At 58.0% G+C, this 13,863-nt stretch overlaps 1 protein-coding gene across 1 annotated transcript; it reads right to left on the bottom strand.

The window, feature by feature from the left end:
• Positions 1-1,601: 1,601 nt before the first annotated feature.
• Positions 1,602-13,837, bottom strand: RRP12 (ribosomal RNA processing 12 homolog). Its single transcript, XM_005481174.4, has 34 exons — positions 13,451-13,837; positions 12,402-12,634; positions 12,227-12,310; positions 11,922-11,998; positions 11,631-11,736; positions 11,353-11,469; positions 11,101-11,239; positions 10,674-10,801; positions 10,319-10,417; positions 10,142-10,233; positions 9,953-10,064; positions 9,695-9,792; positions 9,438-9,552; positions 9,029-9,171; positions 8,718-8,839; positions 8,526-8,590; positions 8,255-8,417; positions 8,012-8,166; positions 7,582-7,649; positions 7,299-7,392; positions 6,937-7,095; positions 6,728-6,808; positions 6,543-6,648; positions 6,292-6,399; positions 6,040-6,197; positions 5,589-5,680; positions 5,338-5,496; positions 4,988-5,160; positions 4,735-4,851; positions 4,379-4,428; positions 4,023-4,101; positions 3,085-3,152; positions 2,606-2,688; positions 1,602-1,935 (listed from the first exon to the last, which is right to left on the bottom strand). Exons 1-34 carry the CDS (start codon positions 13,653-13,655, stop codon positions 1,833-1,835), a joined length of 3,951 nt encoding a protein of 1,316 aa, XP_005481231.2. The 5' UTR covers positions 13,656-13,837; the 3' UTR covers positions 1,602-1,832.
• Between the last annotated feature and the right edge of the window lie 26 nt (positions 13,838-13,863).

The raw sequence follows: 13,863 nt of genomic DNA, 5'->3' as shown, positions 1-13,863 counted from the left end.
GACTTACAGCCAGCCTTCCCAGGGAAGATGACCTCCTCACCCAGGGTTTCCATTGCATTACATGATTAATTAGCTGATTAACAAGATGTTGTTGCAGTAGAATCCGTTCTCTGGACTCCAGCTCAGGTGAACACCATTCTCTGTGCTAATAAATCTCTTCTGTTCCATGCAGGCATAGACTAATTTAAGCAACAACATGCAAATGAAGAACAATAGTGAGTAAGCTGGAGCTCCCAAATAAATTAGCTACAGCCTTCTCCAGGCCCTGTCTCCAAGGAGAGAAGGGAAAGCAGGAAGACAGATAGCTCTGCTGGGTCTAGAGCCTCAGGTTACAGGTGCTGGTGTCTCAGAAGGTGACTGCTGCCTGCCTCCCCCCCTGTCCTGCTCTCAGGGGAGGGGAGGCATCAGGCCCACGCTGCAGGCAGCAGAAGATGGTGCAGCTCCTGGTCACAAGGTGCTGCTGGACAAGCCTGTCCTGTAAACCAGGCTGTGAGCTGCCTTCTGGCAGGACAAGCAGCAGCACCTCAACTTGGACTGGGGCTCAAGGGTCCCACTGAGAGCCCTGGGTGGGAAAGCACACAGGGAACAGCATTCCTGACGAGGCAGGACCAGTATCAGTACAAGAGCTCCTCCTCCATCCCAGGCTTTTAAAAGGATCTTGGAAAAAAAAAAACAAGCATAAGAAAGCCACAAAACTGGATTTGCAGCCTCCAGAAAAAAGCCTGCAGTAAGAGGCTGAACAAGCACAATCCCTTTAGCTTATTACAGACTGAGAAGCGTTGCAATTCCAGCATGTAAGCTGCCACAAAAGGAAATTACAAAGGGCTGAAGGCTTTTTAATATGAAAGACGAAGGGAAAGCCAGCTACATTCACCAACACATGTTCTTAGCAGTGTGAGCAATGGGACCTGAACCCACTACCCTCAGCGCTGCTCTCTGCAGCACACTTGGGCCAAACACCTTCTTTTGCACTCAGCATAGAAGTAGCTGGGCAAAACCTGATGCTCAGGCCAATGTGACAGGGCTGAGCAGCTAAAAAGCTTCAGGATTACTCATGCTGCTCAGGTCTGGCAGGAAGTGGCCAGAGCAAAGGGCTTCTCTCAGCTCTCAAAGGTAAGAGAAATGGCAAGGCACAGAGCTTTGCTGTAGCAGTTTTCCAGCCAGTTTGAAGAAATTTGCAGCAAACTGTTCCTGCCCTGCCATCAAGCATGGCTGATATGGGAAAAGTGTCCAGTGGTCAAATGGCAGTCACTTTCACATGGCACAGATCCTCTGGCCACGGTTTTGGGCAGAAGAGCCTGCCAGGAATTTGGTAAAGAAAGCTGGCTGTAGGGACTTCAGCCTCTCTGGCTTTGTTCTATGGCCAGCTCCACATCTCAGCCCTGCTGCACATGTGCCCCACTGCTCTGTGCCCCAGTGCTGCTCCTGGCAGCCTCCAGGCAAGCCCAGTGTGGGAGAGAGAGCCCCAGGCCCAGGCTGATGCTGCTGTCAGCCCTGCAGGATGCAGCCCTGCAGTGGCAGAAGGACCCGCTGCACGTGGACAAAGGCACAGCACAGTTATGCAAGATCTGAAGGGACAGAGAGAGAGGAGGAATCTGGGCTGGATAAGAACAGAGGATATTTATCAATATAGAGAATTCTTTACACATCACTTGCTCTCACACACACACACATCCATGCCTGTACCAGGCACAGAAGGGCCATTAGTCCATAATACATCCAAGCAGCTTCCCAGGGAGTCTCAGACAAACGCAGGTCACCTTCAAGAGGACCCTCAGCTGTTCCACTAACAGGATGCTGTGTCCTTGGGCAGGGGGAGCACTGGAGTGTGCTCAGGAGCGTTGGGCCTTCAGACGGTTCCTGCGGCCGGCCTTGGCCCCGCGCTGCGCGCCCTTCATCAGGCCCTTGAACTGGCCCTGCATTTTCGCCCGCTTCCTGCAGGGAGCAAAGAGCAGGGAGCTGGTTTGGTGCAGGCACTGGGCACACCTAACCCAAGGGACTGGTGTGGTGCAGGCACTGGGCACACCTAACCCAAGGGACTGGTTTGGTGCAGGCACTGGGCACACCTCACCCACGGGGCTGGTGTGGTGCAGGCACTGGGCACACCTAACCCAAGGGACTGGTGTGGTGCAGGCACTGGGCACACCTAACCCAAGGGACTGGTTTGGTGCAGGCACTGGGCACACCTCACCCACGGGGCTGGTGTGGTGCAGGCACTGGGCACACCTAACCCAAGGGACTGGTGTGGTGCAGGCACTGGGCACACCTAACCCAAGGGACTGGTTTGGTGCAGGCACTGGGCACACCTCACCCACGGGGCTGGTGTGGTGCAGGCACTGGGCACACCTAACCCAAGGGACTGGTGTGGTGCAGGCACTGGGCACACCTAACCCAAGGGACTGGTTTGGTGCAGGCACTGGGCACATCTCACCCACAGGGCTGGTGTGGTGCAGGCACTGGGCACACCTAACCCATGGGGATGCTGCTCCAGACTCCACAATGAATGGCACAGTAGATGACAGGGAGCTCCCAAACCCACCAAAAAACCCCCTAACAAATTCAGGATCGCCGTTCCCACCGCTGTGCCCTCCCTGGTTAGCCTCACCTTCTGTTGAGTTTAGCTCTGTTCAGGGGGATGTAGGCATAGGGGTCGAGTTGGCCCTTCTTCTTCACGTCACCTTTACCTTTCTGTGGGAGACAGTGACATGAGAGAAGATGCAGCACCAGGGAAGACACATGCATACCATTCCAGTGCAACCCTGCCACCTGGCTATCCCAAAGACTGTGTTGCAGTGGGGTGCCAGCTCAGCACACTGCCCTGGGGGCTGATTTCCCACCAACATGATGTTAGACACCTGCTTTGAGCAGTGAGCAGGAACTGTCCATGGCAAGGATAGGACAGGAACTTTGAAATGGGCTGGCAGCGTTCAGACATACTGAGCGTTTGGCAACTCCTCTTGGAGCAGAGATCCCCTCCAACCTTGGTGCTACAGGACCACACTACCAACAAAAATGGTGCTTCCCTGCCCCAGCAAATTCCAAGCATCCCCACAGACAAACCCTGCCACCCCATGGGTCCCTCACCTTGGATCTATACTCTGCACCGAAGGCTGGCACCTTGTTCAGCGGCCGATGGATCCCAGAGCCTCCAGCTGGAAAAGAGAATGAGTGTTGGAAGGGGGTCCTGGGCCTCCCCCTGCCCAGATCTAGGCTGTGGAAGCTGTTCCCGTTTTTGCCTCCAGCTCTTGGGGTCAGGACAGCAGAGGGGTGGCAATTTCCCACAAGTAAAATCTCAGGAGAAATGTGCAGAAAACTGTCTGAAATTAATGAAGGCAAATGCACCTGGGGAGAAATAACCCCAAGCACCAGTTCAGACTGGGGGCCAACCTGCTGGAAATCAGCTCTGCAGAGAAAGCCTGGGGATCCTGGTAGAAAAGTTGTTCATGAGCCAGCAGTGCCCTGGTGGCCAAGAGGGCCAACAGTGTCCTAGGGTGCATTAAGAAGAGCATTTCCAGCAGGTCAAGGAAAGGGATCCCGCCCCTTTAACTCAGCCCTAGTGGGGATGCACTTGGAATGCTGTGTCCAGTTCTGGGCTCAACAGTACAAGAGACACATTGAGTTCATGGAGCTGGTCCAGTGAAGGATTAAGGGACTGGAGCACCTCTCTTATGAGGAAAGGCTGAGAGCTGGGCCTGTTCAGACCAGAAAAGAGGCACCTAAAAGGGGACCTCATCAATGTCTGTAAGTATCTGAAGGGAGGATGTCAAGAGGATAGCACCAGGCTCTGCTCACTGCTGTTGAGCAATAGGACAAGAGGCAATGGCAGAAACTGATGCCAGGAAGTTCTTTGCTGTGTGGGTGACTGTGCACTGGAACAGACTGCCTAGAGAGGCATTCTGGAGTCTCCCACAATGAAGATATTCAGGAACCATCTGCATGCAATCATGTGCCATGTGCTCTGGGATGACACACGGTTCTGGCCCTCTGGGGAGCCCCAGACTGGGCACAGGCAGAGGACTTACCTCTATACTGAGAAGAGGTTCCACCCTCAGCTTCCTCATCGTCTGGCTCCTCTCTGAACCGACGCTTCTGACTTTTCTTCTGCAGAGAAAGAGCAGGAACCCTGCAGCTGGCTTGTCTTTACAGTTCTGCCCTCCCATCAACCCCCAACCTCCTGCTTCCTCCCATGGGCACCAAGAGGCTTCCCAGACAGCACATCCCCATCCCAGACAACTTCCTGCACCCCCCAAGCAGCTGGCAATTGCCTGGTGTCCCCACTGGCCTCTTGGGCAGAGCAGCAGCTGCCATGGCACAGGCAGTGGCTTGGCAAGGGTGAGTTCCCGCAGCATCTCCTCAGGACCACGAGCCCCATACTCACACTGCGGAGCCCCACATCTTGCAGCACATCTGCCATCTCCTCATCTGCTCCTATGGGACAGGATGAGAAGGTCAGTGTGTGATGAGGGCATGGCAGAGCCCTGGTACTGTGCTAGCCCCTGGAGGGGGTGGCAGTAGCAGGGTGCCTCTGCTGAACCAGCCCCCTCCTGATGATGTAGGTGACTGCTTCCCTTGGGCACCAGCCCAGAAGAGCGCCGCTCCGTGTGACACAAGGCCATACCAGCTCCTGCCACTTCCACCCACATGCCCCCAAGATCCCACGTGCAGGTGGCAGGATGAAAACCATTCAGAGACCCAGAGCAAGTCTAGAGTGGCCCCTGTCAGCCCAGGTAGTACCTTTGCCTTCATCATCATCCAGCTCCTCTTCCTCTTCATGGATGATTAGGCGTCCATCCTCAGACATCTGGAAATCATGGCTCACTCCTCTGGACCGCTTGGGGCCTGGCTTGGTGGCTGCTCACAGAGAAATGGGTCAGGGCCTGCAGAAGGATCCAATTCTGGGGGCAGCAACCCCCAGGGCCCCTGTGCATTGCAGCAGCCCCTGCCCCATCCATCCCTCCCTAGCCCCATCTGAAGCTCCACTCCTTACCCAGCACCCGCTGGGACACATTAGGGTCCAGGAAGTTGAGGGGCTCATCATCTTCCCCTTCCTTGAGCCATGCCTGGCCCTTCTGCCGTGCTTGCTTCCTCCACTCCTTGCCCCGATGCCGTTCCTCCTCTTCCTCCTCCTCATCCTCTGAGTCAGCCAGGATCTCCTCCATACTGCTCAAAAGGTGGAAAGGATGATGGAAAATGGATTAAGCCCAGGGGTGCACGCTGCCCCACAATGAAGAGCAGCCCTGCAGATGTCTCCAGCATCTCTAGGAGCACCAGCTGAGCAGATGCAGTGCCAAGTCCCCTGTGGGGGCTGCTCTTTCTTGACCCTGAGCCCATCTTCACCTGTCTCCTCTGGGCTGTGGTGCTGGTGCCTCCTCCTCATCCGCATCTGCAGCTGCCTTCTTCAGGGCACGCTGCTTGCGGCTCCGGGACTCTGCCTTGCGGATGTTCACCAGCACCTTATGGTACTCGGCTGGCAGCAGCCCCTTGACCAGCTCAAAGCTGAGGAAACACACAGAGAGCAGTCAGCACCCACCTCCTCCTGCACTGCTCCCCAGAGAGCTCCCTCACCACCCCAGGACACCCTGGCTTACCCAAACTTGCGGATGAACTTGATGAAAAGGTTTCGCAGCTTCATACGGAAGTGGCGCCTCATGTCATCTGAAAGGTTCCCCACAGCCTCCAGCTGTCAGGACAGAGACCCTCAAGACCAAAGCACGCCTGCCTTGGGGACCCAGCCTCCCAACCTTTATCTGCATGGTTGCCTTGTTCACCCTGGTGCCATCTCTCCATGCCTGCCCCAGGTAAGGCCATGGGGAGGTGCCCATGCTTGGCAGTGCTAGTTCATGGGGATTTTCTGGCACATCTATGCCAGGATGCAGGAGAGGAGCCTCCTCACTGCCATCTCAGCCACTGAGATCAAGGTTGTTTCCCTGGCTCCCAGGCAGAGTGCAGCTGGAGATGCTCCTGAGATGCTCCTGCCTGCCCAAGGCAGACACAGCTTTTCCCACCACCCTCCTCGAGCCACCCCGTGTATGATCTCACCATTGTCTGGACATGCTTGGCCAGGAGCTTGGTGTCCACCAGGAGCAGTGTGACCTTCAGGAATCCCAGGGCTGCCTTGACCACATCCCGTGTGCGGGAGGCCAGCAACAGGCAGATGTTCTGCAGGAGCTGCTCCACCACACTGAACTCCAGGTGATCTGCAACCACGGTGGACTCAGCCACAGATGGCTTCCTCCCAGCACCCACCTTCCCCAAAGGGCTCTGCCTCGTCCCCCCAGCCCTCCTGCTCACCTTTGAACTCGAAGAACAGGCGGGTCAGCGCCAGCACGGTGCAGCTGATCATGGTGACTGAGCCAGTGAGCCCCACGTAGATGAGGAGCAGGAAGCGCTGCATGGCCTCTGCAAGAGGGGGATGACTCAGGGCCCGACTCACTCTGCGTCCAGCAGCATCCCTGGACCATTGCAGCAGAATGCTCGGCCTGGGTCTGACCTCCCCGGGGCCAGAGTGGCCATGGGGCTGAGGAAGTAAAACAGAAGCTCACCTTCAGGGGTGGGCCCAAAGCGGATGAAAGCATGGCCCATCTCCACGAGCAGCATGAAGGCGTTCTTGCGGGCCCCCACAGACACCTCCTTGGTGCACAGGATGACCTGGAGAAACACAGCATGTCACTACTGCTGCCACCACCACAGCCAGGACCAGCCAGCTCCTCACAGGGACCATGCTCACCTCTGGGACCAGGGCAGTGACAAAAGGCTCGTGCTCTGCAGACAGCTGCTTCACAATGTGGAACAGGCATTTCAGCCGTGGCTGGGGAGAGAAACAGACCAGCAGTGGTACACCCAGGGACACACACCTGGTTACCCTACCACCCACCCCATGCCTTCCCTTCCCTTCCAGCAGTGACTGATCACCACCAGCACAGCCCTTGCTCTCACCCTCTTGGCCGGGGATGCTGCGCTCTTGAGCGAGTCCAGCAGCGCTGCCTGCAGCTCCTGGAGGTGGGAGTGGACGAAGGCCTGGCAGGGAGCGTGGGGAGCAGCACACACCTCCTCCAGCACACGGTACGCCTTCTTCTGCATGCTGCGCTCTTTGCTCTGCAGGGACAGCCAGCATGCTCCCACTGTCAAGCCAGCCCCTCACCACGGTGTCTGAAGGGACACCAGCACCCCACACCACCCAGCAGAGACCTATCCCTTATGGCAGCTGCTCAGTCCCTGGAGTGTGGGTCCAAGCTGGCAGCAAGCAGAAGGTGCCCCACTGCTGCCCCAGCATCTGTCAGGGCTGAGGACCAACTCACCTGGAGGGAAGGCTGGATGGTACGGTACAAGGAGTCCAGGGACTGCTCATCAGCATAGGGTGCCATTGCCACTACCAGGTCCAGGATGGAGAGTCTGCAGCAGAGAAGGACACACATCTGCAGCTGTTAACTGTGGCATCACATCCTGACCAAGCTGGAACACCAGCTGCAGGTCACATCAAGTGCACAATGGTGGCAGAGCCCACACAGGACAATGCCCTAGTGCTGCTCACCAGGAGCATGCCAGGAGTCCTACCCATTAGCATCAGCTCCCAGGTGTTACCTGGCAAACTCAGAGCTCTCAGGACTGGTCAGCTTTGCACTGGCTTTCTCCAGGAATCCACACACCATCTGCAGGACAGGCACAGAGAGCAGGATCAGAACTGATTGAAGTGAGTGCTTTTACAAGAGTTTACAATCCACCCGGCAAACAACTTGCTAAAGGACTTTGTGGAGACCAGAAGCACCAGTGAGTCCAAAAAGACCTGGACAAATTCACAAAGAGCTTGTCCATGATGGGTGAGATGTGATTGGGAAATCCCAGAGTGTGGGCTAGAGAGGTCTCCCTGCCCATGAGGGCAAGAAGGGCTGCTCTCTGGTCAAAGCCTTTCTTCCTGTCCTCATCAGCCAGGCCTGCACCAAAGCCCCATCAGACTGAGTCCAGCTGGGAGATACCGGCCCAAGCCAGGACAGCTTGCCCCAGTGCCCCTCACCTGAGGATCTGTGATGGTCAGGTAAGCACGGACAGTGTCCAGCACAGAGCGGTGCTGAGCACTTGTGCCCCCATCCTCCTCGGGTTGGCTGTACACGTTGAACAGGATGGGCAGGAAATTTTTGGCAAAGCGACCCACTTCTGCCCGCTCCGCATCTAGGGAAAGGATGACAGGGGCTACAGATCAGCATTTGCCCTCCCAGAAGTGGCAGGAGCCCCCCACAAGGGCCTGTTTTGCCCCAACCTGTCTCGCAGCCTTTGTGGATGAGGGTGCGCAAGGCCTGGCACACGGTGGGGCGGAGATCGGGGCGCTCACTGATGGCCATGCCCAGGGTGCGGGCCAGCCCCTTGAAGGCCCCCAGCACATCTGTGGGATGCGTGCAGAAGCCAGGAAGCAGAGTCCAGACCTGGAAGGCAGAGAAAAAGGTGGGAGGCCACAGTCTTTGCCCAAGTCACTGCTCCCCAGCATGGTACAGGGGTACACTATGGCAAGGCTGCCAGGCGCTGGTTGTTACCTGCCACTGCAGCGTGTCGTAGATCTTGGCCTCCACACTCTTCCCAGCTTGGGTAAACTCCAGGGCTGCAGAAGAGAAAGAGATGAGTGGAGCAGAAGACATTACAAAGCCTTGCTCCACCTCAGGGCAGAAAAGGGAGGTCCCACAGAATACCCTGGACTGCTAAGGCCCCTAACATGCTGCTCTCCTCACCTCTGCTTTTCAGGGTGGCCGCCAAAGGCAAGAAGTAGCTGGTGAAGAAGCCAAGGCGTGCACCCTGCACGTTGTCCCGCAGCACCGGCAGGAGCCAGCTGCGGGGGAAATCCAGCGTCTCCCTGGGGAGGAAAGACATGGCTCAGGAGGGTGTGGGGCACTGCCAGCATCAGCCCCAGGGCACAGGGCACCTTCACCCAGCCCCAAAGCCGGGCACAGGTAGGCTTAGCAGCCGTACCTGCAGTATTATACGGGGACTGAACGGGAACATAACAGCTACAGCAAAGCTGCTACCCCGTGACTGTACTCACTCCTTGCCATTGATCTCCAGGGGCACAGCCTCCAGGAGCACCTCGGGACCCATGGTGCTCACAGCAGCCCCCACTGCCTGGTCCACTTCAGCAGTGTAGGGAAAGTGTGGGGAGAGACGCAGGTCACACAGGGACTGGAGACACTGCGGGAACAGGGCAGGACAGTCACAGAAGAGCCACGTGCACAGGGCTGGCACATATCACTCTGCCTGCCCTGGGATGCCAGCTGCCCTGCATGTCCCTGTGCCGAGTGTCCCAAAGCTGTGCACGCTCTGGCCACACACAGACAACAGAGCAGGGCAAACAGCATGGCCCTGCTCCAGCTGGAGGGGGCAACACAGCCCAGACAGCACTGCACTCACCCCACCAGCCTCTATGGATGAATCTGTGCCCTTTTAGCCTGGCTCACCTTCCTCATGATGGGATGGCACTGCTTCCCACATGTCTCAAAGAAGACCTCCAACACTCGCAGAACTTCATCCCACGCTGCGTGGAAACGGTATGTCAGCCCTTCCTCCACTGATCTGGAGAGAAGAAGGAAGATGGTCACACTGGCAGTGTTCAGGGTGCCCACCAGGCCTGCTAGACCCCATTGAGGCCTGGGCAGAGGCTGGTCAGAGCTCAGCCAGACCCATGGGCAGCCACTCCCACATCGCTGCTCCTCACCTGAACATCTTGCACAGGTAGGCAGCAGGGGCTGGGGCAGATGCAGACACAGTTCCCACATCCTCCATGTGGGGAGCAATACACTCACTCAGGATAGTCTGCAAGGGCAAATAGGGAAAATGGGACAGCTGCTGGACCACAGAACCCCCAGCCTCACAGGCACAGAGGGGCATATCCCTTGCTGGCCCCATGCCCCATGGCAGAGCCCCCCACAAGGCCCAGGGTATCCAAGCAAGGAGAGGTGTCTGAGTGTGGTACCTCCAGGGTCTGTGCTGCTGCTGACACCACCTGGGAGTGTGGGGAGAGGAAGCAGTTCATGGCAGCAGAGAAGAGCCGGGGCAAGTGAGCCCAGCACAGGTCCTTTTGCAGCCTGGAGAGGAAAGAAAAGCCAGATTAGAGACCAAGCAGGCACCTCTCCCCTCACCCAGCCACAGCCCCTGTCTGCACCTGCCCAGGTTGATGTGAGCCCGCTCCATGGTGGACAGCCAGGTCAGCAGTGGCTGCAGGTCACTCGTGCTGGGCACGTAGTCGTAGAGAGCCTGCAGAAGCAGAAGGTTGGGTGGGTGGGTGGGTGCTGTGCAACTGCCAGCTCTGTCCCTCCCCACACTGGTAGCCCACACTCACGGTGATGATCTGGGCATTGAGCTCAGCTGGCAAGCAGGCCACACTGGCCTGGGCGCTGAAGAGGCTGTGGAAAGCTTGCATGGCACACGCTGTCACCAGCTGCAAAGGACACGGTGTCAGGAGAGCAGGCTCTGCTTTGAACCCAGTCCCCCTATTCCAAAGCAAGCTCTGCCCTGGAAAACCCAGCACTACTGCAACTATGCTGGGTCTGCATAGCCTCCCTCTTCCACAGCAGTCCTAGGCCCTTTTCCATTTGCATCCTGCATTTCCAGGCTCCCAGTTGTCAGATGAGAGAATCTGATCCCTTTCAGAGTGTAGCCCATGCCCTTGTCACCCCTGGAGCAGGAACACTCACCACATGGCTGAGGGTCATGACTCTGAGCAAGGTCTCACAGCAGGTCTTCACCACAGCTGCAGGGAAGCAGGGCAGCACGTCCCGCAGCAGGGCAAGGACATGCAGGGTGGTGGTGGCCTCCTTGGCACCTACAGGAGCAGAGCAACCTGAGCCTGTGGGACACCACAGCAAAGCCCTGCCCAAGGCAAAGCCCCCTAACAAGCAGTGGGGCTGACCCACAGAACCAGAGTGAACACTCCCCTAACTCATGGGAGCAGGAAACCACCGGAATGGCTGAGGAGGCTTCAAAACACCATAGGTGCCCTAAAGATATCGCATATCCTCCCCAGGAATCCAGCATGCTCCAATCTCCCCTCTTCCCTCCAAATCCCACAGTGGCAGAGTCCCCCACATGCAGCTACAGACCCCATGCTCCAGTGCCCCACACCTCCAGCTTTTTCAATCTCCTGCACACAGAACTTGGCGGTGGAGGGTGCTGCAGGGTGATGCTCAGGGGCTGCATCGCCAAACATGAACTCACTGCCCCTCAGGACAGAGCACACACCGTGCTGCGCTGCCTTCCGCACCTGCAGGAAGAAGACCACAGGTGAGCAGAAACTACAGACCCAGGGGTACAGCAGTCCCCAGAAACAAACCCCCAGAGCAGCATCATCTCCTGCCAGAAGCACTGGGCTCTCACCTTGGGCTTGGTATGAACACAAAAGCTCAACAAGCCGTGATAGACCTGCAGGGTGACAGGGTAGCTCCAGGCTGCCAAGTCTTGCTTCCGTAGCAGTGTGGCCAGGCAAGAGAGTACCTATGACAAGGGAGCAGCAGGGGCATTAGCATCACCCCACAGTGACATCCCCCTTTCACTGCAAGGGCCTCAGGCCGAGCACCCAGCACCACCCTACAGCAGCAGCCTTGACCCCAGCACTCAGCAGAGCTGACATGGCTGGCTGCCTCTTGGCTACTCACCCATCGCAGGGCAGAGGTGGAGCTGCTGCAGGCCTGTGAGGACACGATACTCATGAAGGCTTTTGAGGCATCTGAGAACTTCTTGATGAGAACAGGGCTCGGGACCCTGCCAGGAAAAGGGGACATATCAGTAGGGTGAGGAGAAGACAGCTGCTAGCAGTCACAAAGGGGACAGCATCACCAGCTCATTCCAGGTGGATTCCTTCCCCAGCCTGGGGAGGGAGGACAGCGCCAATCCCTTTTCCATGATGGAGTCTGTTAGCTCTCTCTGCTTCTCTGCCAGCCACTCACCGCTTTAGGACAAGGTTAAGCAGATAGGCGACAGCAGACAGCGACTCGGGGGACTCCACTGCCTCCAGCGTGGTCATCTGGGAACAGAAGGGATGGCTAAGGGATGGGGTGCAGGGGTCACACCAGGCCAGCTCTTCCCCAACCCCTGGGGAGGGGGAAAAGAAACCAGGAGCAGCCCAACAGCATCTCTGCTGAACAAAGCCACTCAGGCTACAAGCACAGACCTTTCTCTATCCCTCCTCAGAGCCCACCCATGCTGCCAGCAGCAGCTCCCCTCGTGCCCCTTCCACACAACCAGAACTCACCAGTGCAGCAAAGTATTCTGTCTCGCTCTCCCTGCCGCCCCGGGAGCGGATCACCTCTGTCACAGCCGCCAGCACGGCACAGATCTGTGAGCAGCCAGCACAGCAGGTCAGCACCTCTCAGCCTCACAGCCAGGGGCCCAGACACCCCCCTTCCCCAGCCCTGCTCTGCCCGTACCTCTTTGTGAGCAGCAGAGTTGGATTCCCAGAAGCGCTGCACCTTGCTGAAGGTGACGTTGCTGCAGTCGCTCAGGCCGCTCAGGAAGGTGCCGGAGGATCTCTCTGTGGCCGCCTCCTCAGCACTGCCCTCCTCCATCCGCTGGGCGCTGTCACCCGCCCGCTGCAGACGCAGGGACCCCGACTGCAGCTCATTGTGCAGCTTCACTGCATCCACCGTCAGGTTACTTTTCTCTGCAGGTGAGAGATGTGTCAGAACTGAGGAGTCACAGCGCTCCACCATTCACCCTGAAATCCTCCACGCTCCCCTCCCCTCCCAGCCAGACTGGCTTGGCTGGAGCTCATATCCAGCATGTGGAATACAGGTGCTGCTTTGCCCCAGGGGGCAAAAGCACATGAATAACTGTAAAAAGCTCCTCGTTCCTGTGCAAAGAAACCAGAGCACAGTCCAGTCATTTCTGATGAAAGAGAGCATCACGTCCATGCATGCCAAGACTTTAACATCAAGGTGCTTCTTGTACTCTGCCCTATTTATCCTCTTCTACCTGAAGCCCTAGCAACCAGACAGCCAGGACAGATGCTGTATGTCCCTGTGAGTCCCAGCCATCAGCCTGCAGCCAGCATCTACAGGAGAAAGATTTCCTTGGCCAGGAGCAGCCAGTGCTCTCACACTTGGGTTTACCTTCCCCATCATGTGGCCGGCTGAATGTTAGTTTGTCACGTTCATCATCATACCAGACACCACAGCAACACTTAAAGATATGGCCATGGCTCTGGGGAGCCTCGCAGGACGAGAGGCACTGCAGCATGCGGTGCCCCATTCCGCTTCCGAGGCCCGGTGTCACTACGAGGTAAACTCCTTACGCCTCGGTTGTCCTCCCCGGTTTGCCGCCTCCGCCTACCCTGGAACTGTCAGCGGCTCCGCTCTCACTCCTGCCCCAGCCCCAGCTCTCGGAGGACCCCAAGGTTGGCTCCGCAGCCCCTCCGCGCCCCTGCACCCCTCCGGGAAGAGCCGGGCACACGTCAGGAGCCGCCTGCCCCTGCCCTTACCCGCCGGCCGGCTGCAGAAGCGGCTGCGGGCAGCCAGACGATGCTGGCGGGTCTCGGGGTTGGAGTCGCTGCTGTGTCCCTTCCGCCAGCGCTTCAGCTTGGCCGCGGCTCCCGAGCGGAGCCTCCCGCTCCGCGCCATGCTGGACCCGGCGCCACGTGCGGCCGTGCCCACAGCCTCGTTTCCGCTTCCGGCGCCAGCCGCCATCTTGAGTGAGGGCAGCCGTCGGGGAAGGCCGCGTGCCGGCCCAGTGGGGAACAAGCGGTGTCGGGGGAGTGCTCAGTCGGAGCTGAGTTGGGAAACCCCAGGGGCCGCCACCGACAAGAGCCCACCAGGCATCCCCGTGCCCGAGCCGCGGCCCTGTGAAACCGCTCAGACCCAGCCCGTAGCCCCGGCCGAGGAGTCACGTTACGTA

Source organism: Zonotrichia albicollis, chromosome 7 (genome assembly GCF_047830755.1).
Source record: "Zonotrichia albicollis isolate bZonAlb1 chromosome 7, bZonAlb1.hap1, whole genome shotgun sequence".
In the NCBI taxonomy this organism is placed as follows: domain Eukaryota; kingdom Metazoa; phylum Chordata; class Aves; order Passeriformes; family Passerellidae; genus Zonotrichia; species Zonotrichia albicollis.
The sequence above is the reverse complement of the archived record's forward strand: the minus strand, read 5'-3'. Positions and strand labels throughout refer to the sequence as shown.

Excerpts from the sequence above, each read along its gene's own strand:
- RRP12 (XM_005481174.4), bottom strand. The coding sequence starts at position 13,655 with ATGGCGGCTGGCGCCGGAAGCGGAAACGAGGCTGTGGGCACGGCCGCA. Across the intron at positions 8,418-8,525 it reads ACGACACGCTGCAGTGGCAG|GTCTGGACTCTGCTTCCTGG; the intron begins GTAACAACCAGC and ends TCTGCCTTCCAG. Across the intron at positions 7,650-8,011 it reads TGACCATCACAGATCCTCAG|ATGGTGTGTGGATTCCTGGA; the intron begins GTGAGGGGCACT and ends CCTGTCCTGCAG.